This window comes from Phacochoerus africanus, chromosome 9, assembly GCF_016906955.1.
Source record: "Phacochoerus africanus isolate WHEZ1 chromosome 9, ROS_Pafr_v1, whole genome shotgun sequence".
Taxonomy (NCBI): domain Eukaryota; kingdom Metazoa; phylum Chordata; class Mammalia; order Artiodactyla; family Suidae; genus Phacochoerus; species Phacochoerus africanus.
The window spans coordinates 21,715,007-21,739,284 of record NC_062552.1 but is presented as its reverse complement, the minus strand read 5'-3'; the positions used below and the strand labels follow the sequence as shown (position 1 = coordinate 21,739,284).

General features: G+C 35.8%; 2 protein-coding genes across 2 annotated transcripts; one reads left to right on the top strand and one right to left on the bottom strand.

The window, feature by feature from the left end:
• The first annotated feature begins 4,748 nt into the window (after window positions 1–4,748).
• LOC125136180 (putative olfactory receptor 2B8) lies at window positions 4,749–5,721 on the top strand. The gene has a single exon (XM_047796882.1). It carries the CDS (start codon window positions 4,783–4,785, stop codon window positions 5,719–5,721), a length of 939 nt encoding a protein of 312 aa, XP_047652838.1. The 5' UTR covers window positions 4,749–4,782.
• A 14,599-nt stretch (window positions 5,722–20,320) lies between these two features.
• Window positions 20,321–21,241, bottom strand: LOC125136192 (olfactory receptor 2W3-like). The gene has a single exon (XM_047796892.1). It carries the CDS (start codon window positions 21,239–21,241, stop codon window positions 20,321–20,323), a length of 921 nt encoding a protein of 306 aa, XP_047652848.1.
• Between the last annotated feature and the right edge of the window lie 3,037 nt (window positions 21,242–24,278).

Sequence of the window (24,278 nt, the reverse complement as noted above, 5' to 3'; positions counted from 1 at the left end):
AAATTATTAGCCAAAGAGATTTTGCTAATTAATATTTTCAATAGCAAGGGTGAATTGGGAAAAAAAGCATTAATAACAGGTCTGTAATCTGTCCCTCTTCTGGACAGCTTAAGCAGTATTTGTCTTTACTAGACCTCCTTATAAAGATTATGATGGGATTTAACTAGTTGGGAGATAACAGAATATTCTAATCTAAGAATAGTTTTAGCAAAAGATATGTCTCTAAGCTGAATTTTATAACTAAAACAAGAACTTATGGATATATGGGAAACAACAAGCTATAAAATATAAATTAAGGGTCTCATGCTCTACCGACTGAGCTAGCTGGACACAGGGATAGATTGGGAATTTGGGGTTAATAGATGTAAACTGTTGCCTTTGGAATGGATAAGCAGTGAAATCCTGCTGTGTAGCACTGAGAACTATATCTAGTCACTTATGATGGAGCATGATTATGTGAGAAAAAAGAATATATACATACTGGGTCACCATGCTGTACAGTAGAAAAAAATAATTTATTGGGGAAATAAAAAAAAATCCCAGACTGATTGTCGAGGAATGTATCATAAGATATTCTCTTCCCTGCCATTCAGCAGTCTATCAGAATGTACCTGAAAGTTATATATAACCTTCTGGGCAGCCTAGATCTAGGATAGCCTAGATCTCTAGCTCACATTAATAATTTTTAATGCCAGACAAGATATACCTAGTCAAAATTATTTACATCTTTTGCAAAAGCAGAATAACAAGTATACTACATATAGTTAGTTGTCATGTCTATAGAGATTTCCAGACTTCAAATAATCCAGAACAAAAATTTTTTAAATATGTTTCTCATATTTGTTCTGTTTCTAGTACAGAAAATAACAGTTTCAGCTGTAAGAAAAAAACTGAACAACATATAGAGAACTTTTTTTCCCTTATGCCTGATCATTAGCTCTATGATTCTCTAAAGTTGGTTATGAATTATATTAAGTGAAAAATCATTTGCATATTTATATTTAAAATTAAGTAGCTGAATGAATTCTTATTTACTCTATATTTAAATGTAAAAATTGTTTTTGCAATTGTGAGAAAAAAATCTTGTGTTTCATGAAACATCTAAGCCATTCAAAGATGAGAGCTAAGGTAACTAGGAGGTATAGGAAATTATCTGCCCTTTGTCAAATATATGAAATTATGAAAGAGGCAGCTTAGGTATCTCCTGGTATTCTTCTTGATATTCATTTTTCCTGAGGATTGGAATCTCTGAACAGCAAGGTGACATTAGCTAATTAATAGAATAGCACATTCCCCAGAGACTTGAGTCAGATTTGGCTCTCTCTCTGTGCCAGCCCAGTCATAGTGCAGTTTTATACCACCTTATCTTATTGGATCTCTCTGCTATATAGCCAGATCATTGTATTCAGGTAATAATACTGAGAGTTGAAATTGCCTTCCTTCATCTTCCTACCATCTAGACAGAATACAGATCTCCAATATCATGTGAAGATATTGAAGTCATCATGAGAAAGCATCTTCTTGAAAGAAAAATTTCAAGATAATCCAATGCCTAATTGAACTCACTCCATACAACCTGTTTCCTGATTTTATATATCCAAGTTCCAATCCCTAGTACCATACTAAGGGTAGTAACTTGGATATGAAGTAGGGAGAGAGCTTAGGACCCATAGATAAGGTGAATAAAGGTGAGTGTAATGGAACTCAGCCTCTGTGTTGCTTTAGGAATTGGTGAATTATTTTCAGTTGCAATTGTTCTTGAAACAAAAAGCTAAATTGGTTAGCATGTATGTCAGTTGGCAAAAGGAACAGAAATTCCTGCAGAAATTCAAATATAAGAACTACATTTTATTTATTTTAGAAGCCAACACTTTGTTCCTAAACATTTCTTTCTATCATAGTACATTCTTTATACCTCAGTATGTTCATATGGAAAATAATTTAAATACAGCATATTTACTTGTAATAAAACATGCTCTTCAGTAATAGAATAATAATGTATATGTGAAAGTAAAAATATTAGACTATATGCTTCCTTTTTTTTCCTTTGGCTCCTTATTTTCTATGAAATTATAAAATAATTCTTAAAATATATTGTCACTATCTGTAGCTTTAAAATGTTCATTTTCTGGAGTTCTCTGGTGACTCAGTGGGTTAAGGATCTGGTGCTGTCACTGCTGTGTCACAGGCTGCTTCTGAGGTTCAGGTTCAATCCCTGATCCAGGAACTTCCACAGACTACAGACATGGCCTCCCCCCAAAAAAATCAAGGAAGTATAAAAATATCTGAAATATATACGGAATCTTCAAAATGCTAGGTTGATAGTTACAAGAAGGTAGTTCCATTTTGTGAATATTGTGTCAGTGCATCTTTGAGTTTATTGTTAATGAGAAATGATTCTTTAAGTACATATACCAATCTGAAGAGGAAAAGCTTGGAAGAGAAAAGGTAACCTGTTTGTGTAATTGGCAAATTAGGTAAGTGATAATTTTTTGAAACAAGATTACACTGCTGGTGATGTATGATGTACATTAGTGGCCATCCTTTATCTTTGCAGACACATTATTAATGGATTCTTTTGTATGAATGCTTTTGGTGTCCCACTTAGGTCTTTTTTTATTGGCTGGTGCACCTATCCAGACCCTACCTGTTGTTAGGATTGGCTGCTATGTTCTTAGTCAGTCCCTTCTTCTGAGATTCGCCCCCAACTGAATGACAGCCACATTGCCAGGAGTTCTTGGAACTTGATGGGAGCAGCCAGTGGCAGACTCATGAGATACACAAAAGGCTGCTTGTGTCAAGTGGCCCTAAACTCAGTGCAATTCATATTCTGCAGCTGTGCTGTTCAGTAGAGTTGTAACTAGCCATATGTAGCTATTTAAATTTAAGTGAATTAAAATTAAATACAATTTAAAATTCAGTTCCTTAGCTACCACCTGTCAAATGCTTCAGTTGCAACATGTGGATAGGGGCTATTGTATTAGTGAAACAGAATATTTTTTTTCATCGCAGATAGGTCTTTTGGAGAGTCCTACTCCAGCTTCCTATGGGATCAAGCTAAATTAATCCCTGTTTAGCATCCTTGCTTAGGATCTTTTCTGCGCTATGTTGCTTCCCTTATTCCCTTTATCCTGAAAGCATTCCCTCAAGAAGCATGTGGTGAAATTCTTACTTTAGCCTCATCTTCCAGAGAACCTGGCCTAAAACACCGTCCATGTCATTAGACCTGTCATTTCCAATATAGTGATAGATCCATTTCTCCCTCATTTATGGATGGATGAAAATGGCAATCAACTAACCTTAAAGTTGGCAATGTGTTTGGTTTAGTACAGCTAACACTTCAAGAAAGGTGCAATTAACCTAATATAGGTAGAGGTTCTTATATTTTTTTATAATATCAAAATATTCTTTTCTTAATGCCTTTTCTTATATTAGTTCTAGTTTTACATTCTATCTTTGACCTGTAATTGCACTGACAGTGTGTCAACCTTGATCTCTATGTATTTATCTATTTAATTATTTGTCATTGGAAATAATGTAAAGCATGCATTTTGTACATAGATCACACAACTGTATAACTTTAAAAATATTTATCTTGATTAGAATGTTGTTAGTGAATAATCCTACTTTCTTTAGGAACTCCATGCACTCTAGTTATTGGTAATGTTTGAAAATAAAATCAACAGAAAGAAGAGGTAAGTACTGGGCACTGGATTTTGAACTACTGCCTTCAACAGCAGAGCCAATGAATATTTGGAGTTCTTGTTAAATTGGTATAGCAATTTAAGACATCTTGAGAGCAAGAGTTAAGCACTGTAATTGAATGGTGATATTTTCAGGCCCCAAGTATTTATTTTCTTTACTACCATACAGAAAGACTAAGATAGCATTCACAAATATAATAGAGAAGTAGAGGAGTAATTCTGCTAAAATGTGTATGTGCAGCACTCTTAGTGATATTTTGAGTGTAATTTAATCCTCTGTATAAGTACATTTTAGGTCATAAATTTCCTTTACCGAATGCATTTTTGTATGTGTCTTTTTGCCTTTTTCTAGGGCAGCACCTGTGGCATATGGACATTCCCAGGCTAGGGGTCTAATTGGAACTATAGCCGCTGGCCTACTCCACAGCCACAGAACTCAGGATCCAAGCCAAGTCTGCGAACTACACCACAGCTCATGGCAATGTGGGATCCTTAACCCACTGAGCGACGCCAGGGATTGAACCTGCAACCTCGTGGTTCCTAGTCGGATTTGTTAACCACTGAGCCATGATGGGAACTCCTACTGAATGCATTTTATATGTTATCTTCTATTTTATCACATGTGAAGTATTTGAAATCCAGTTGTGTAGAATTATGAGATACATATTTAAAATAATTCTTTCCCTTGTCTGATTCCTTTTGTACTCTTTCTGACAGCATTTCTTATTTTCTCCTCATCCTCATTTTCTCTAAAACGTGCATATATTCTTGAGTACTTTAAATCCTATTAAACACAATCTGAAAAAGACCTTTTGTATCTATGATTGATGGAAACACAAGGTATATTATTTAATTTTCTCATATTAAATATTAATAGTAATATTTTTGATAATGAGGCACTAAATTAGTATAGCATATATTAATTTCAATGAATATACCATTTATTCAAGAAGTTGCATATAAAATCCTATGGCTATGTCTTTGAACATGATAGATTGATGTCCTCATGCCCACCTCCCCTCCCCTTTTGAAAATTTTTAAAAACTTTGTCTTGGCAGGAACCATGTGCTAACACAGGATGGAACAGAGAAATGGAAGTTCTTTCACTGGATTTATCCTACTGGGTTTCTCTGACAGGCCTCAACTGGAGCAGGTCCTCTTTGTGGTTCTTTTGATCTTCTACATTTTCACTTTGCTGGGAAACTCAACCATTATTGTATTGTCCCATGTGGACCCACAACTTCACACCCCTATGTACTTTTTCCTCTCCAACCTAAGTTTTGTGGACCTGTGCTATACTACCAGCATTGTCCCTCAGCTCCTGGTTAATCTCAGAGGATCTAACAAATCCATCTCTTTTGGTGGTTGTATAGTTCAGCTGTGCATTGCTCTAGGATTGGGAGGTACAGAATGTATTCTCCTAGGAGTCATGGCACTTGACCGCTATGCAGCTGTTTGCAAGCCCCTTCATTACACAGTAATCATGAACCCATGTCTCTGTGCCCTAATGGCTTCTGCTTCATGGATCATTGGTTTTGCTAACTCTTTATTGCAGACAGTGCTTATCTTCCTTTTACCACTTTGTGGGAGAAATGAATTAGACCACTTCTTTTGTGAGGTCCCTCCTTTGCTCAAGCTTGCCTGTGTTGACACCTCTATGAATGAGTCTGAGCTCTTCTTTGCCAGTGTCATCACTCTTTTCATGCCTGTTGCATTAATCATGTTCTCCTACAGTCAGATTGTGAGGGCCGTCTTAAGAATAAAGTCTTCTGCAGGGCAGAGAAAAGCATTTGGGACCTGTGGATCCCACCTGACAGTGGTCTCCTTGTTCTATGGCACAGCCCTCTATGCTTATCTTCAGCCCAGCAACAAGGACTCCAAGGATCAGGCCAAGTTCATATCTCTTTTCTACACCATCATTATTCCCATGATCAATCCCCTCATATATACACTGCGCAACAAGGACGTGAAGGGAGCAATGAGGAAGTTGCTTTGGAAGAACTCAGACTCTGGATGATGGGGTGAAGACCGTTTAATGGAAGGATTTTGAATGCCTGAGGTCTTGAGATGCACGTGTTCCCCATTTGTCATCCAGAATTTCTTCTGAGACCCTCAAGGGTATTTCTTTACTTCATTCTCTTACAAAAATGACTGTTCCAAGTCTAAGTTAATGAATTCTTTCCAACCTCTAGGAATGTTGATTCACTGTTTCTAGAGCATTTACATCATTATAATTTTTAAGACGTTTGAAAGAATATAGAATATCTCATCCCAAAATATGCCTAAAGATCATAGAAAGTATTTTTAGCTGATGGAAATTAAGAAGTAAATGATGAAAAAGTTCCCTATTTTCTGTCTAAAGCATAAAATAAATTCTTTTATTTATTTGTACAGGCTCTTATCAACCCAGAGATGGCACCAGAGGAATCTGTAAATAAACTTTTTTAAACTAACCCTTATTCCTAGTTAAAGAAGATGAGTACTGCTTAGCTATAGTTGGGCCACTCCTAGTCCAAACCCTTGGTCTTGTCCATTCTTCACGAATTTATTTATTCTTTGTCTAAAAGGTATAGAATCTTCTTTGTCTAAATGGTATAGTTTAGGGTTTTCATTCTCTTGTGAAGGCTCCTATATATATTTAAAAATTTGGCAAGATTTGAATGCTTTTTTCCTGTTAATTTGTCTTTGTAAAATTAATTTTTAGACACAGCCAGGAACCCTATGCTGGCAGAGGAAAACTTTTTCCTCCCCTAGAAGCTGCCCTGGTTTTCCTTCTTGGCACCCTCCATTTGGGAACATTATTCCTTTTCTACTTACAAAAAGACACTTAAGAACATACCGTAAAGGCACAGCAAATACAGAAACATGAAACCACTGAAACACTGTCAGAAATATTAATATTTTGGCATTTTCTGGCAGTCGCTAAAGACTATCACTTATTCTTGCATTTCAATTGTGGCTTTTTATCAAGTCCATGGGTTGACTGCATCAGCTTTTTCACAGAAATAGTTTAGGCTTAAAGAAAAAAAAAGTTTAGGCTCAAAAAAAACTTGGAAATATCAATCCTGATAAAGCCATCCAGAAATTAGGCCCAACTGTGATCTCACCAGTGTGGCAGTCATATTATGTAGCATTATTTCAGAGAATGCTGCACATAGGAAGAGCTGAGTGAAGGGCGTGATGCACTTCTGTCAGTGAGAATGGTAGCCCATAAGTGGTAATAACACCAGGTAATGCTTGCATATAATTTTGTACATATCCAGAGAAATGCTGATGTAAGGTTTGGGAGTTGATCATTTTAAACTTCTTCCTTTTAAGAAATGATCTTTGAGAATACTTTTATATCTGAATAGTACATGACCTAAGTCCTACTTCATATTCTACACATTTCACCTACAGTAATTCAGCAAAATTTCAAAGGGTAAGATATATTCAGACTACTCTCCTCATATCATTTTACAAATTCTTTGATTCAGGCATCAATTGCTCAGGGCCTTTGTATCTTATACCTGGCAAAAGCCCTGTATACTTTGAATTCAGTGACTTATTATATAAATATGAAAAATAGCCTCTTATTTCCAAGAAATCCTGTGTTCTGTAGAAGGTTACTCAAATTCAGTGGAAAAAATTTCAAGAATAAATAAAGTGCATATTAATTTTAAAAGATTCTATTTGCTTAGGCTTCACAAATAGCCATCTCACTGTGAAATAATTGTCATACAATTCTGAATTCTGAAAAATAAATATAAACATCCCAGAAGAATTTAATCTGACATTCTAGCCCTTAATTAGATCCCTGACCAAACTCAGTTTGTCATATAAACTTGTTTTGGGGTATGAATTCTGGTTTTGTATATGTCTGATGTCACGAACAGTGTGCGTTTCCATGGAGGTTAGAGCTTTGACAGTTACAAATCACAGAAATGTTTTTGTAAATGTAGGCCTTTCCAACACATGCCACATTTGTGTCTCTGAGTGGAGACAGGCACAACATTTATCACACAGTTCCCTATCCTGATAGCTAACCTACCTCCTCCTGGGCTTTGAACCCTCTCTGCTGGGCACACTCATGACAAGTGATCTTGGAACAGAGATATAATTTTGGCAAGCTAGAAATGATAGTTTAGGCAAATCATACACATAGTTAGGAGCTATATGTATCTCTAACAACATCTCATTACTCATACTTGGAATCAACACTTTGGAAATTTTAATGCCATAGTGATAGTTAATGTATACCGGCATAAGTATTTTTTGGAATACACCCAAGGGTGATGTATTTCCCATTCTCCATTATTATTCAACGACATCCTTAGAGTTATACCTTAATAATAATTTTAAAATTCCTCAAATTAACTTTCTTTGGTGCAGAAACCCTCAAGGTCTTATGAAGCCACAGAGCTTTTTCTGGCTAAACAACCACTCTTCTGCTTTTCAGGACACATGAAAGCACCGTTGCAAAATGGATTTATCTCCTTTAAATAAACATTGAAATGGCATTTGGATGTGTACATTTCTTGGAAATGAATTATATATAATAAAGATGTCAGGGCCCCTGCTAAAGTTAAAAAATCATTTAAGATACCAAACCCCACAAGTTCAGTAGTGTTCTATAACATTTTTCATATGGTATCTAGAAACTGCCTCCTCAAACTGTCTATGCTTTTGTCTATAACAGATCACAGGGTTGTGTAAATTGCCACCAAAATTATTTGGACTGTTTCTTTCTGAATTCTCATCAGTAATTTGTGGAATGGCTTCAGTGATTGTACCTGGGGCTTAATTAAATTATTTTATCCCATCTGTGTTTAGCATCTGGAGTTCAGGACTGTCATTATGCCCTAGAGCACTTCATAGAATCTTCTAGCCTTTTAACCCTCTGAGCAACACATGGGGCACATCATCAGCTCAGGTGATAAGTGAATGCAGAAATGCAAAAAGTCAGTCAGACTCATATGAAACAAATATCTTAAGGAGCATAAGATTTACTAACAACTAGTAAAGGACACATAACAGGAGTGACAGTCTCTGCAATATCTATGAGGACCTGAACCAGTCAGACATAGCTTCTGTAGTCTCCCTTTATACAAGGGAAAGCATTATTTTTTATTTTAAATTTTTGCTATAGTTGATTCACAATGTTCTGTCGATTTCTACTGTACAACAAAGTGACCCAGTCATACATATATATACATTCTTTTCTTCACATCCTCCATCATATTACATCACAAGTGATTAGATATAGTTCCCCTTATTATACAACAGGATCTCCTTGCTTATCCACTACAAATGCAATAGTTTGTATCTACTAACCTCCAAATCCCAGTCTGTCGGGAGCCATAAGGCTGCTCCAGTAAAGAAGCCACAGTCAGCACCTGCGTGAGGCTTGTCTGGTTAGCAGAGCTACAGACAGGCTGAAGAAAGAAGAAGGATTGCAGAGCAATTCCTTGAAAAACATCAGTTTCCTGGAAGAGAAAAATGATACCCCCTAAAAAATATGCTGATTTACTTCTTTGTGTTTGTTTTTCTCTTTCCATCTTTGACTCATAGTTTCCTTATAACTAGGGATTTGCCCTGGGTACGTAAACACCAGGACCAAAACAGAGTGAAGTTACTTAAACAGTTAATGGAAAAATCCTTTGTTTTGGAGTAATAATTAATGGCACCTATTTTGTAGAAATATACAGGGGAAACTTTTATGACTTCAGTCCCTTCACATGGGAAGAAGTCCGGGGCTGGTATAAGTGTTGTATGTGGCCTACAAATTGCCGTTCCCTACAACAGATATATTGTTTATTAAATAACAGTGACACCTGTAACTTTTAAAATCCCTCGTGGGGGCACTTGGCAATTCTTAGGATTGATACTCCTCCCTATTGTAATTGGTGGTTTAGATAGATAGCTTATAAAAGAGCTTACGTAAGCCAGGTTAATAGGTTATATGCTTAGCTATGCTGGCGCCAAATAAACCGCAGCCCCAACAATGTCATGAGTCTGAGGCTCTCTTGCGTTTCTGTTAACCACATAGGCCTCTAGCTAAAGAATGTTAGGTACCATAGTCTATCACTTATTAAGCTTTGTTCTTAGAATAGAATAGCTGACTAACTGTTATTGACCTTTTAAGAAAAATACAGTGTGAAATTTCTGAGTTTGTAATCTTAAAGAAAAATCTCTCTTTTTTTCATTTTGGGTGGAGGGTACAAAAGGGGCTTTAAATCAAATGTTAATGACAAATCTTACATAAGACTTGTTTGTAAAATGGTATAAAAGCTGATGCTCTTCACTTAATAAATCGGGTCATCTGCAGCATGCAGCTGAGGAGTTGACTCCAATTCTTTCCACGCTGTTTGTAGCCCCTCCTCTCCTTTGTCGCTCCCTGGCTGCTGGGGCTGGACTCCGGCACCAGTCCATCCCACTCTCTTTCCTTCCCCCTTGGCAACCATAAGTCTGTTGTCCATATCCTTAATTTTTTTTCTTTTCTTAATATAGGCTCATTTGTGCCATATATTAGATTCAAGATATAAGTGATATCATGTGCTATTTGTCTTTCTCTTTCTGACTTGCTTCACTTAGTATGAGAGTCTCTAGTTCCATCTGTGTTGCTGCAAATGGCATTATTTTGTTCTTTTTTATGGCTGAGTAGTATTCCATTGTGTATATATATCACATCTTCTTAATCCATTCATCTGTCAATGGACATGTAGGTTGTTTTCATGTCTTGGCTATTGTGAATAGTGTTGCAATGAACATAGAGGTTCATGTATCTTTTTCAATGAAAGCTTTGTATGCATATATGCCCAGGAGTGGGATTGCTGGATCTTATGGTATATATATATATATATATATATATATATATATATATATATATAATTTTTTTCCATTTATAGCTGGTTTACAGTGTTCTGTCAATTTTCTGCTGTGTAGCATGGTGACCCTGTTACACATACATGTATACATTCTTTTTTCTCACATAATCATGCTCCATAAGTGACCAGACATAGTTCCCAGTGCTACACAGCAGGATCTTATTGCTAGTCCATTCCAAAGGCAATAGTCTGCATCTATTAACCCCAAGCACCTCATCCATCCCACTCCCTCCCCCTCCCCCTTAGCAACCACAAGTCTCTTCTCCAAGTCCATGATTTTCTTTTCTATGTACAGGTTCGTTTGTGCCATATATTAGTTTCCAGATATAAGTATAGGAGTTCTATATTTAGTTTTCTGAGAAATCTCCATATTGTTTTCCATAGTGCTCATACCAATTTACATTTCCACCAACAGTGTAGGAGAGTTCATTTTTCTCCACACCCTCTCCAGCATTTGTTATTGGTAGACTTACTAATGATGGCCATTCTGACCAGTGTGAAGTGGTACCTCATTGTAGTTTTGATTTGCATTTCTCTGATAATTAGTAATGTTGAGCATTTTTTCATGTGGCCATTGGCCATCCTTATATCTTTTTTTTTTTTTTTTGTCTTTTTAGGACCACACCCACAGCATATGGAGTTTCCCAGGCTAGGGGTTGAATCAGAGCTGTAGCTGTTGGCTATGCCACAACCACAACAATGCCAGATCTGAGCCATGTCTGTGACCTACACCACAGCTCATGGCAATGCTGGATCTTTAACCCACTGAGCAAGGCCAGGGAACAAACCTGCATCCTCATAGATACTAGTCAAATTAATTTCCGATGAGACATGACAGGAACTCCCATCCTTATGTCTTTGGAGAAGTGTCTATTCAGGTCTTCTGCCTATTTTTCAATTGAATTTTTTTTTTTTTTTGCTGTTGAGTTGTATATTTTTTGTGTATTTGGAAATTAGGCCCTTGTTGGTTGCATCATTTGAAACTATTTTCTCTCATTCTGTTGGTTGCCTTTTCTTTTATGATTTTCTTTTTTTTTTAGAAGTTTTATTTTATTTTATTTATTTTTCTTGTCTTTTTGTTGTTGTTGTCATTGTTGTTGTTGCTATTTCTTGGGCCACTCCCACGGCATATGGAGGTTCCCAGGCTAGGGGTTGAATCGGAGCTGTAGCCACTGGCCTATGCCAGAGCCACAGCAACGCGGGATCCGAGCCGCGTCTGCAACCTACACCACAGCTCACGGCAACGCCGGATCGTTAACCCACTGAGCAAGGGCAGGGAGCGAACCCGCAACCTCATGGTTCCTAGTCGGATTCGTTAACCACTGCGCCACGACGGGAACTCCTATGATTTTCTTTGAGGTGCAAAAGCTTGTAAGTTTGGTCCTATTGGTTTATTTTTGTTTTTATTTCTATTGCTTTGGGAGACTGACCTAAGAAAATATTTGTATGGTTGATGGCAGAGAATGTTTCACCTATGTTCTCTCCTAGGAGTTTGATGGTGTCTTGTCTTATGTTTAAGTCTTTAGGCCATTTTGAGTTTCTTTTTGTGCATGGTATGAGGGTGTGTTCCAGTTTCATTGATTCACATGCAGCTGTCTAATTTTCCTAGCATGACTTGCTGAAGAGATTCTCTTTTTTGTATTTTATATTCTTGCCTCCTTTCTCAAAGATTAACTGAACATAGATGTGTGGGTTTATTTTTGGGTTCTCTATTCTGTTCCATTGATCTCTATGTCTGTTTTTGTACCAGTACCACACTGTTTTAATTACTGTAGACTTCAAAATATTGTTTGCAGTCTGGGAGAGTTATGCCTCCTGCTTGGCTTTTATTCCACAAGATTTCTTTGTCAATTCTGAGTCTTTTATGGTTCCATATAAATTTTTGGATTGTTTGTTCTAGTTCTGTGAAAAATGTTATGGGTAATTCGATAGGGTTTGCATTGAATCTGTAGATTGCTTTGGGTAGTATGGCCATTTTAACAATATTAATTCTTCTAATCCAGGAGCATGGAATATCTTTCCATTTCTTTGAATTCTCTTTAATTTCCTTGATTAATGTTATATAGTTCTCAGCATATAAGTCTTTCACCCCCTTGGTTCGTTTATTCCTAGGTATTTAATTTTTGAGAGGTGTGAATTTAAAAGGTATTGTATTTTTATATTCCTTTTCTAAAATTTCATTAAGTATACAGAAATGCAAGCGATTTCTGAATGTTAATCTTGTATCCTGCTACTTTGCATGAATTCATTGATCAGTTTGAGTAGTTTTTGTGTGGATTCCTTGGGGTTTTCTATATATAGAATCATGTCATCTGTGAGGGTGACAATTTTACCCCTTCTCTTCCAGTTTGGATACTTTCCCTTTTCATTTCCTCATTGGCCTATTGGTTTTTTTGCTTAGTCTCCACATAGTTTTTTCTCATTTCTTTTCCTGTGGTTGATTTCTAGTTTCATGCCTTTATGGTCAGAAAAGGCACTCAAAATAATTTCTATACTCTTAAATTTTTTGAGATCAGTTTTATGCCCCAGTATGTGGTCAGTCCTTGAGAATGTTCCGTCTGCACTTAAAAAAGTGTATATTCTGATTTTTTTGGACGTAATGTCCTGAAAACATCAATTAGGTCTAACTTTTCTACTGTGTCATTTAGGATCTCCGTTGTGTTATTGATTTCCTGCCTAAAGGATCTTTCATTGATATGAATGGCGTGTTCCCTTCAATCTCTCTTTTTACGTCTTAGGTTTTGCTGTATGTATTTGGATGCTCCTATATTAGGGTATATATACTAATGAGTGTAATATCCTCTTCTTGAATTGTTCCTTTTATCATTAAATAGTATCTTCTTTGTCTTTCTTTATGGCCTTTGTTTTAAAGTCTGTTTTGTCTGATATGAGTATTACAACTCCTGCTTCCCTGTCTTTCCCTTTTGCATGAAATATTTTTTTCCATCCCCTCACTTTCAATTTATATGTGTCTTTTGCCCTAAGGTGAGTCTCTTGTAGGCACCATATTGTAGGCTCTTGTTTTTAATCTAGTCTGCCACTCTGTGTCTTTTGCATTCAGTCCATTGCATTTAAGATCATTTTTTTTGGTCTTTTTGTCTTTTCTAGGGCCACTCCTGTGGCATATGGAGGTTCCCCAGGCTAGGGGTCTAATTGGAGCTGTAGCCTCTGGCCTATGCCAGAGCCACAGCAAAAAGGGATCCGAGCCACACCTGTGACCTACACCACAGCTCACAGCAATGCCGGATCCTTAACCCACTGAGCAAGGCCAGGGGTTGAACCTGCGACCTCATGGTTCCTAGTTAGATTCATTAACCACTGCGCTATGACGGGGAACTCCGGTAATTGTTGATAAATATGTATGTATTGCCATTTTAAACCTTGTTTTCCGGTTGATTCTATGTTTCTCCTTTGTTCCTTTTTTTTTCTTTGGTTAGATGATTTCTTTTTATTTTATTCTTTTGTCCTTTTCTTTTTAGTTTTTGTGAATGTAATGTTTTGTTTTGATTTGTGGTTGCCTTGTTTTTCAAGTATGTTAACTCCTTAGGATATCTGCTTGCTTTTGCCTGGTAGTCCTACAGGCTCAAACACATTCTTAAAAAAAAGAAAAAAAAAAAGTCTAGGTTTTCTTTCTTTCCTTCCCCACATTTTATGATTTTGAAGTCCTTTTTTAATATATCTTCATGTTTGTCCTTTAGCTGTTCCTTGTGTTTATTGTCACTTTTACAATAGGTTTTTTATTTTCCTTTTATTTCTTAAAATAAAATAATATTTATTTATTAAATAATATTTATTTAAGCCAGTGTACAGATCTAAAAGGAAAAAAAAAATTCCAATTGTTTTCCTCCATCCTATTTCTTCTTACTTTTTTTTAAATTAGAGGAGTCCTTTCAGTATTTCTTTTAGGATGGGTTTAGTATTGCTGTACTCTTTTAGTTTTTGTTTGTTGGAGAAATTCTCTATTTCTCTTTCTATTTTAAGTGATATTCTTTCTGGGTAGAGTATTCTAGACTGCAAATTTTTCCCTTTTAGAACTTTGAGTATATCTTACCACCACTCTCTTCTGGCCTGTGATGTTTCTGTAAAGAAATCAGCTGATAACCTTATGGAGGTTCCTTTATAATTAACTCTTATGTTTTTCTCTTGCTGCCTTTAGAACCCTCTCTTTATCTTTAACTTTTGCTATTTTTATTATAATATGTCTTGGTGTGGGCCTTTTGGGTTCAACTTTTTGGGGGACCTCTGTGCTTCCTGTATCTTGATATCTGTTTCCTTTAGATATGGAAAGTTTTCAGACATAATTTCCTCATATAAGTTTTCAATCCCCCTTTTTTTCTCCTTTTTTAAATAATGATTTTTATTTTTTCCATTATAGCTGGTTTACAGTGTTCTGTCAATTTTCTACTGTACAGCAAGGTGACCCAGTCACACATACATGTATACATTCTTTTTTCTCACATTATCATGCTCCATCATAGGTGACTAGATATAGTTCTCAGTGTTAAACAGTAGGATCTCATTGCTTATCCATTCCAAAGGCAGTAGTTTGCATCTATTAACCCCAAATTCCCAATCCATCCCACTCCCTCCCTCTCCCCTTGGCAACCACAAGTCTATTCTCCAAGTCCATGAGTTTCTTTTCTGTGGAAACATTCATTTGTGTTGTATATTAGATTCCAGATATAAGTGATATCATATGGTATTTGTCTTTCTCTTTCTGACTTACTTCACTTAGTATGAGAGTCTTTAGTTCCATCCGTGTTGCTGCAAACGGCATTATTTTGTTCTTTTTTATGGCTGAGTAGTATTCCATTGTGTATATATACCACATCTTCTTAATCCATTCATCTGTTGATGGACATTTAGGTTGTTTTCATGTCTTGGCTATTGTGAATAGTGCTGCAATGAACATAGGGGTGCAAGTGTCTTTTTCATGGAAAGTTTTGCCCAGATATATGCCCAAGAGTGGGATTGCTAGGTCATATGGTATTTCTATATATAGTTTTCTAAGGTACCTCCATACTGTTTTCCGTAGTGGTTGTACAAATTTACATTCCCACCAACAGTGCAGGAGGGTTCCCTTTTCTCCGCATCCTCTCCAGCATTTGTTATTTGTGAACCTATTAATGATGGCCATTCTGACTGGTGTGAGGTGGTACCTTGTGGTAGTTTTGATTTGCATTTCTGTAATAATCAGTGATGTTGAGCATTTTTTCATGTGCTTTTTGGTCATCTGTATATCTTCTTTGGATATATGTCTGTTCAGGTCTTTTGCCCATTTTTCAATTGGGTTGTTGGCTTTTTTGCTGTTGAGTTGTATAAGTTGTTTGTATATTCTAGAGATTAAGCCCTTGTCAGTTGCATCATTTGACACTACTTTCTCCCATTCTGTAGATTGTCTTTTTTTTTGTGTGTATGGTTTCCTTTGCTGTACAAAAGCTTGTCAGTTTAATTAGGTTCCATTGGTTTATTTTTGCTTTTATTTCTGTTGCCTTGGGAGACTGACCCAAGAAAACATTAGTAAGGTTGATGTCAGAGACTGTTTTGCCCATGTTCTCTTCTAGGAGTTTTATGGTGTCTTGATATGTTTAAGTCTTTAAGCCATTTTGAGTTTATTTTTGTGCATGGTATGAGGTTGTGTTTCAGTTTTATTGAACTACATGCAACTGTCCAGCACCACTTGCTAAAAAGACTGTCTTTTTCCCATTTTATATGCTTGCCTCCTTTGTCAAAGATTAATTGACCATTGGTGTCTGTGTGCCTTTTCTTTTTCTTCTTCTGGAATGCCTATTGTGTGTAGATTGGCCTGCTTTATACTATCCCATAGATCTCTTATATTGCTTTCATGTTTTTTCATTTTTTTTTTCCATCTGCTGTCCTGATTGGATGATTTCCATTATTCTATCTTCCAGGTCACCAATTTGTTACTCTGCATTATTCATTCCACTCTGCAATGCCTTTAACTCAGTTTTCATCTCTGCAAATGAATTTTCTGTTTTTTCTTGTCTCTTCCTTATATTTTCTAGTTCCTTTCTAAAGTAATCTGCATTACTGTTCACGTCCACTCTTAATTCCTTCATATTCACCCTTAATTCCTTCAGTATTTTCATTATCTCCTTTTTGAACATAGTGTCTTTTATTTTTTTATTAGTTTTTTAATTTTTATTTTTTTGTCTTTTTGCCTTTTCTAGGGCCACTCCCACAGCATATGGAGGTTCCCAAGCTAGGGGTCAAATCAGAGCTATAGCCGGTGGCCTACACCAGAACCACAGCAGCAGGGGATCTGAGCCATGTCTGTGACCTATACCACAGCTCACGGCAACGCTGGATCCTTAACCCACTGAGCAAGGCCAGGGATTGAACTTGCAGCCTCATGGTTCCTAGTCAGATTCGTTAACCTCTGAGCCACAACGGGAACTCCAAACTTAGTGTCTTTTAGACTGCAGGGGTCTGTTTCATTATTTGCTCCTGTCTTTTACCTGGGAATGCTTATTGAGCATCTTTATTTTGCTTTTATTTTTCTTATTTTCTGAGTTTAGGGAAAACAACTACTATTTGTGGTTGGGCTATTTATATGTGTGAGTGCCCCTAGGTATTTTGTGAGGGCTTACTATTTATTTTTTAGGGTGCTGTGTGCTTCCAGGGAGATGGAGGGTAGTAGCCAGTGCCTGGTTGTTGGGCCCTTGAGAGTGGCAAGGACCCACAGGAAGGTGGCACAGGCTGCTCCTAGTTGCAGGGCCCTGGGTACTGGCAGTGACTTTCAGGCAGGTGTAAGCAGTGCTCAGGTATTTAGCAGGGGTGTGGCATGATGTGTGCACTCCCAGGGTAATGAGAGCAACAACAGGTGGTGCTCAGTTATAGTGCCCTCCTCTGAGATGATTGGGACCATAGGTGGTGCCTGTAGATGGACCCCTGGTGGTGGCGGGCCTCACCTACCTCTGGAGTCTGAGATGACTGTTTGCCCGCACTGCCTGTAGACCATACAAGAGGTGCCCCATCACACTTAGGCTGCTCAAGAGGGACCTCTCCTTCTCAGCCTTCAAGAGTCTTGCTGCCCGTAACCCCACCCTCCAAGAGTCTGAGAATGCAGAGAGAAAGATATTCCTATGGTGGTCCTCCCCTCCTCCTCTTGCCCTCCCCAACAATGGCACCTTGCTTCTCCTGCCTGCTCAGACCTCCTCCTAGATTCCCTTGGCAATGCCATTCTACTCCCTAGCTCTCTCAGGCTGTCTCCACACAGCCAACCCTAGTCCTCTCCCTGGACCTGAACTCTAGAGGCTCCAATGTGGAAATTGCTAGTCAGTCTTGCAAGAGTCTCTGGAAAGTTTCTGTATTAATTTATCCATAGGAACGTGAACTCTGTTTTAATGCATTTAAAAGAAGCATCTTGGCCAAAAATGTGTCATTTTTAGCATGAAATTAGTTGCTCTCTGGATTCACAGCCAACCTTGGAAAAATCATTTGGTACTTTCCAAAGAATATTTCTCCTCATATTCCTCTACAACATGTTACATTTTGACTTGTATTTGGATATGAATAACATAAACAGTATATTATATACTAATACATTATTACATACAAATAAACACATATATATGCATTTATAAATCATGACCTCCACATGCAGTCTCTTGTATGTCAATCTGTTAATTCTTTCTGAAAATGAATAGAAGGATGTATATTTCCTTAGCTCTATATTACTTAGAAGTTATATACTCACAAATGAAGTAATGCCAATATTTTCTGAAATAAGTATAAAATACATACAAGTGAATGGTGGATCAAGGTTTATTCCCTGCAAGTCAAATTAAAAAAAAAAAACAAACAGTTTACATGGAGCTAGTGGGTGTATGCTGTTGTTAGAATCTTGCACCACTGCAGTTCTCCATGGAACAAACTATCCTGCTTTTTCTGTCATAATAGTTATGCATAAATTTTTAAAATTTAGAAGAGCCATTCTTTCAGGTTCTGAACTGAACAATAAAATAAACAGAAAAAAGGTAGAAACTGAAGAAATTTAAAATACTACCACAAACCTAGAAAAGATTAATTGTCAGCAGTGGCATGATTTTTTTTCCTCCCTCCCTTCCTCCCCACCTCTCTCTCTCCTTCCCTCCCTTCCTTCTTCCCTTCTTCCTTCCTTTTTTCTTCTCTTTTCTTTTGCTTTTTCATTTTCACTTTTATTGAGGTATAATTGAGATATAGCGACTTCACATATGTAAAGCATAATAAATTTTGATATACGTACACACTTGCATGTTTTCATAGATGCCCTTTATAAAGTTGAGGAAATTAATTTGTATTCCTAGTTTGCTGAGACTTTTTGTCAGAAATGGATGTTGGCTATTATTAAATGCTTTTTCTATATCTATTGAGATGACCACATGATTTTTCTTCATTTGCTTGTTAATATGTTGAATTACATTGATTGATCTTCAGATCAGATTGGCACCTTCAGGGTGGTGTGGCTATAGACTACATTGATTGCTTTTCAAATGTTAAACTAATTGTATCCCTACGTTAAACTAAAATACATCATAACTATTGTTGAGCTCAATTTGCTAAAACTTTTTTTTTGAATTGTTGCTTCTATGTTTCTGAGGGATATTAATCTGTAGTTTTCTTTTAATAAATGTGCACATCTGTGTAGCCATCATTTAGATCAAAATATAGAGTGTTTATATCATCCTAAAAAATTCCTTCATATTCCCTCCCAGTCAAAAATCCCAAAGGAAATCACTGGTCTGCTTTTTATTATCTTAGATTAGTCTTTTATTATCTAGAAGTTCCTAAAATTAGAATCATATAGTATCCATGCTTTTGTATTTGACCTCTCATGCAACAGAAAGTTTTTGAAGTCCACCTATATTGTTGCACATCTCAATAGATTGTTCATTCCCATTGACTAATGGAATTACATTTTGTGACATCACATTTATATCCATTTTTCCATTAAAGATTTTTGCATCGTTTTTGGTTTTGTGCTATAATGAACAAAACCACTGTGAGACCACACTTGCACAAATCTTTTTTTGGGGAATTAGTTTTCATTTCTCTTAGGAAAATGCACAGGAATGTGAGTAGTCAATCATAGAGGATGTGTGCTTAACTTTACTAAAAATAGCCAAACACTTTTCTAGAAAAATTATATTACTCTATATTCTGCAAGCAACAAATGATGGTACCAGTTGCTCGGCATCTTCACTAGTATTTGGTATCATCAGAGTTTCTGTTTTTAATTTAGCCATTTTAGTGATTATGAAGTGGTACCTTGTGATTTTAATTTTCAATTCCATGAAAATTAAAATACTGAGCACTTTTTCAAGTGTTTTTTTGCCATGCATATATCTTATTTTGTGAAATGTCTGGTTTTAGTTTTGTTCCCATTCTTCACTAAATTATTTGCCTTTTTACTGTTTATTTGTATGCATTCTTTATATATTCCAGGTATAAATCTTTATATATATTGATTCATGATTTTGTTGAATTTTAATTACAGGTAGATAACTAAAAGGAGAAAAAATGATTTGAAGTGTCAAACATAAGATATTATGAATTTAATTTTATCTATTAGCTAGCTAATCATCAGTATCATATTTGGGGCTTTATAGTACATACTCCCAAACTCCATCCCTGGAGGTTTTTATTGAGTAGATAGGAATATTTAAATAAATTTAAAATTTTCATTTCATGAGTTATTTATTTCCATTAACTAAGTAAAAGAAGCAACCTTAGGAAAAGTCAGTCACCTTACTTTCTAGACACAAGCCTCTTCAGTGCACCCTTTACATCCCTATTCCTCAGTGTGTAGATGACAGGGTTCAACATGGGGGTCACCAAGTTGTAGAAGAGGGTAAGGAATTTCCCTTGGTCCTGAGAAGAATTATTTCCTGGTTGCATATACATATAGATAATATTCCCATAAAACAAGGAGACTACAGTGAGATGGGACCCACATGTGTTGAAAGCCTTCCTTCTTCCTGCAGCTGACTTGATCCTCAGTACAGCTAGGGCAATGTTGCTGTAAGAGATGAGAATAAACAACAGGGGCACCAGGACAATTATTACTGATAAAATGAAAACAGTGCTCTCCACAGCCACTGTATCCACACAGGAAATTTTTATCAGAGCAGGCATCTCACATAGGAAGTGTTTCACCCTGCATCTCCCACATCGTGGCAGCTTCATAGTCACTGGAGACATAACCAGAGAGTTGAGAAGCCCAACTCCCCAGGCCACAGACACCAGTGTCCAGCAGAGCTGAGGGTGCATGAGGATGGAATAGTGGAGGGGCTTGCAGATTGCAGTGAAGCGGTCATAAGCCATGACTGCCAAAAGAACACATTCTGTACCACCCAGTTCCAGGAACATGAAGAGCTGTATGGCACAACCCATGTAACTGATAGTCTTGTCTGGGCTGCCTAAGTTGAAAAGCAGCTGGGGGATAGAACTGGTGGTAAAGCAGAGATCCAGGAAGGATAAATTAGTGAGGAAGAAGTACATGGGTGTCTGGAGGCAGGGGTCCAGGCAGGAAACCAAGATAATGACACTATTGCCCACTAAAGTCACAAGGTAGAAAATGAGGACAAAGACAAAAAGAATCTGCTCTAACCTGGGTCTGTCTGAGAAACCCAACAAGATGAAGTGTTCCTGGCAACTCTGGTTGGTCATGACAGTGGATAATCTGTATACACCTGCAGGAAAGTAGATAGAACACATCACGTTCTTAATGAAGAAGGCTAAGGCATCTACAGAGAGAAGAGGAGGATTGTGTAAAATAATCAAGTGATTATGTAAAACAATTACATAAAATGTCAATATTCTGTGTAGATATAGATTGTGTATTTTAGGAAGAATATCTCTTTTTATTCTTTTATTTTTGGATACAAAAAATTACAGATTATTGTAGAATGTTTGGAAAACATAGACATATGTAAAGAATAGGAAAAGACTATCCACATCCAGAAACAACCACTACTGCAATACTGATTTATTTCTTTTTACTTTTTCCTTATATGTAATTTAATACAACCTAAATAATAATGTGTTTATAAATTTTATATTCTAAATTTACTTTCACAATTTTACACTGTGAAAATTTGCTTTGGTTTTAAAGTGCTACAGAAAATAATCATTAGTGTGTCATCATTTTTCCAATCATTTCTCTGTACTTAGTCAGTAAGGATATTTCCAATAATTTAAAGGTCTTGATAAAGTGATTATAGAAGTACCTGTTTTTGCTGCACTCTAACAGGCATGTCTTTCCCTAAATTTTTAACAATTGTTTGGTCTCCCAAAATCTCCTATTGTTCAAATTTGATGATATTAGCTATGCGGTTGATTAATTTTGATGCTTATTAGCCTTTTGCATTTGGGAAACATTTGTCACTGAGCTAGCATGTCTCAAATCATAGAAAATTTTATCAATAGAACTTGAAAGTGACTTTTTGCATAACAATGAAAATAAGAGTAAAGGGTGATTTTTTTTTTGAAATTCAAGCCACAACCTTTAAATTTTTATTCAACAGTTGACTCCATAACACCTAAATTCTTTTATAAGTGATGAGATCCCTGATTCTACTTTGTTCTTTATGTGAAGTTCTTATTTTCCCTACCTACAAATATGCTCTCATATATTTCATAAAATTTCAATTTGATGAAAGACACAATTATGTAGTTTTCAATTAAACTTCATGTTCAAGTACAAAATTAATTACAAAAATACAAAATTTAATTGTATTTTTAACAGTTTCTTCCTTTTATGAATGATGTTTATATTTTTAACTGGATATAACTATGAGGAAGACATAGTTCTTTAAGTGACATAAATTATAAAATAATTATAATCATTTATACAAATAGAAACATACTTGTATGGTGATATAATAAAATTATAAATGATATAAATATAGGATTATATAACTTCATTCATATAAATAAATTTATATAACTTAGAAATTTTAATACATTGACAGAGAATGCTATCATGTTGCTTTAGAAATATGCATTTTTATCCCCAAGAAGAACTAATTATCAAATAAAAAATAATTCAAGTAAATCACTTTTTCATATTTAAAACTGATGAATAAATTCAAAACATAAATGTGCATTTTATAAAAACTTTTCTATGTACAAGAAAAATCTCAAAATCCTTTCAATACTTCCTGGAAACTTTGATTTTTATGTACTTAAGGGATTAAACATTTTAGGTTCATTTGAATGTGTTGAAAGCGCTTCTAAAATCAGATAGTTTAAAACATTCAAAGATGATTTTATGACCTGACATATAACAGGACATTTTTCAGCATCTTCAATTAATATATTTCCTGTACTCTATCTACAGAATATGGTGTTTGAATCAGAATACTTTGGCTCAATACCCTCTATGTATTTATTGTCCTGTAAAATAATTCTATTACCTCATGGGTTGATGTGAATTTACAGCTTTCGGGGTCACCTGTCCCTCAGGTGCTTAAAAAGTTTATGACTCTATCAAATACCACTTCAAATAGTCACTGTAACTAGTTCCTGCTGTAACTGGTGATCTTTTCTGGCCAAGCAAGTGTAATATAACATCTAGGAGGGATAGATGAGAGTGAAGGAATCACATCTTCATCTCCATCTCTGCACCAGTATCTCATACACATTGGCATCTTTATACAACATTACACATGTTTGTGAAGTGAATTGCACATCATAAACCAGGTTCTAGGTTTATTATTACTATGATTACAAACAGAAAAGTCCAGGTCTATGTTACACATAATCAAGAAGAGAACCTTTCCCGTGCTATTTTGAGTAGAAATATTAGCATTGTTATTATAAAGACTAAGTAGTTTTCAACAGTTTGAATTGATTAGAGCTGCATAGATGGCCTGAGAAGAAAACTTTTGACTGGAAGTTATATTCCAAGTGATTTTAAAAGGCCTCTACTGGTACATAGATTGACATAGCCTTAGATCAGGTAGTTAAGCTTATGATCTTTGGAATGAGAATTACTGAAAATATTTATATTAATAAATAAAAATATATTAATAAATACATATTTGACAAATATTTTTGAGCTCCTATTATTTGCCAAGAAGACTACCAAAATAGATAATTTACCTCATTGGTTTATAGCCTAGTGGGAGAAACAGACATTCATCAAAAACTCACACAAATGTAATGTATAATGACTATCAATGATATTAAACCCTTACTTAGTGTCACTGTGTCATTCAAGTAGAATTGGAAAATTTTTGGCCTTATAATTTTTGGGAGTAGAGAAATGAAGCAAATGTCTATTTCAAAGTTCCTTTTGTTTAACCATATCTGCATTCTTATAGTCTTATTTTTTTATTTCTCTATTTCTATCTGTTCCATTGCAAAAAAGTAATACTGCTCAGCTTCATAATTTTAAAATTTCTTTTTCATTGGAAATCTCCTTATTTATAATTCAGTCATGGTTTCTAGTCTAGTCTTTATTAAAAAGTTTTGACAGTTTAGTCAACTGTAGGTATCCTTCTTCTACAGAATGAAAGTTAGAGGTATATTTAGGGAAAAATAAAACATGAGTATCTACCATATAACTTACACTGTGGAAAATTCTGGGGATAATCTGATAAACAATATGTAGATGATCAATGCACTCATAAAATTATAGTCCAGAGTGAAATTCAGAGAATAATATGGCAACTATATTTGAGAGAGTGATATATAATGTGAT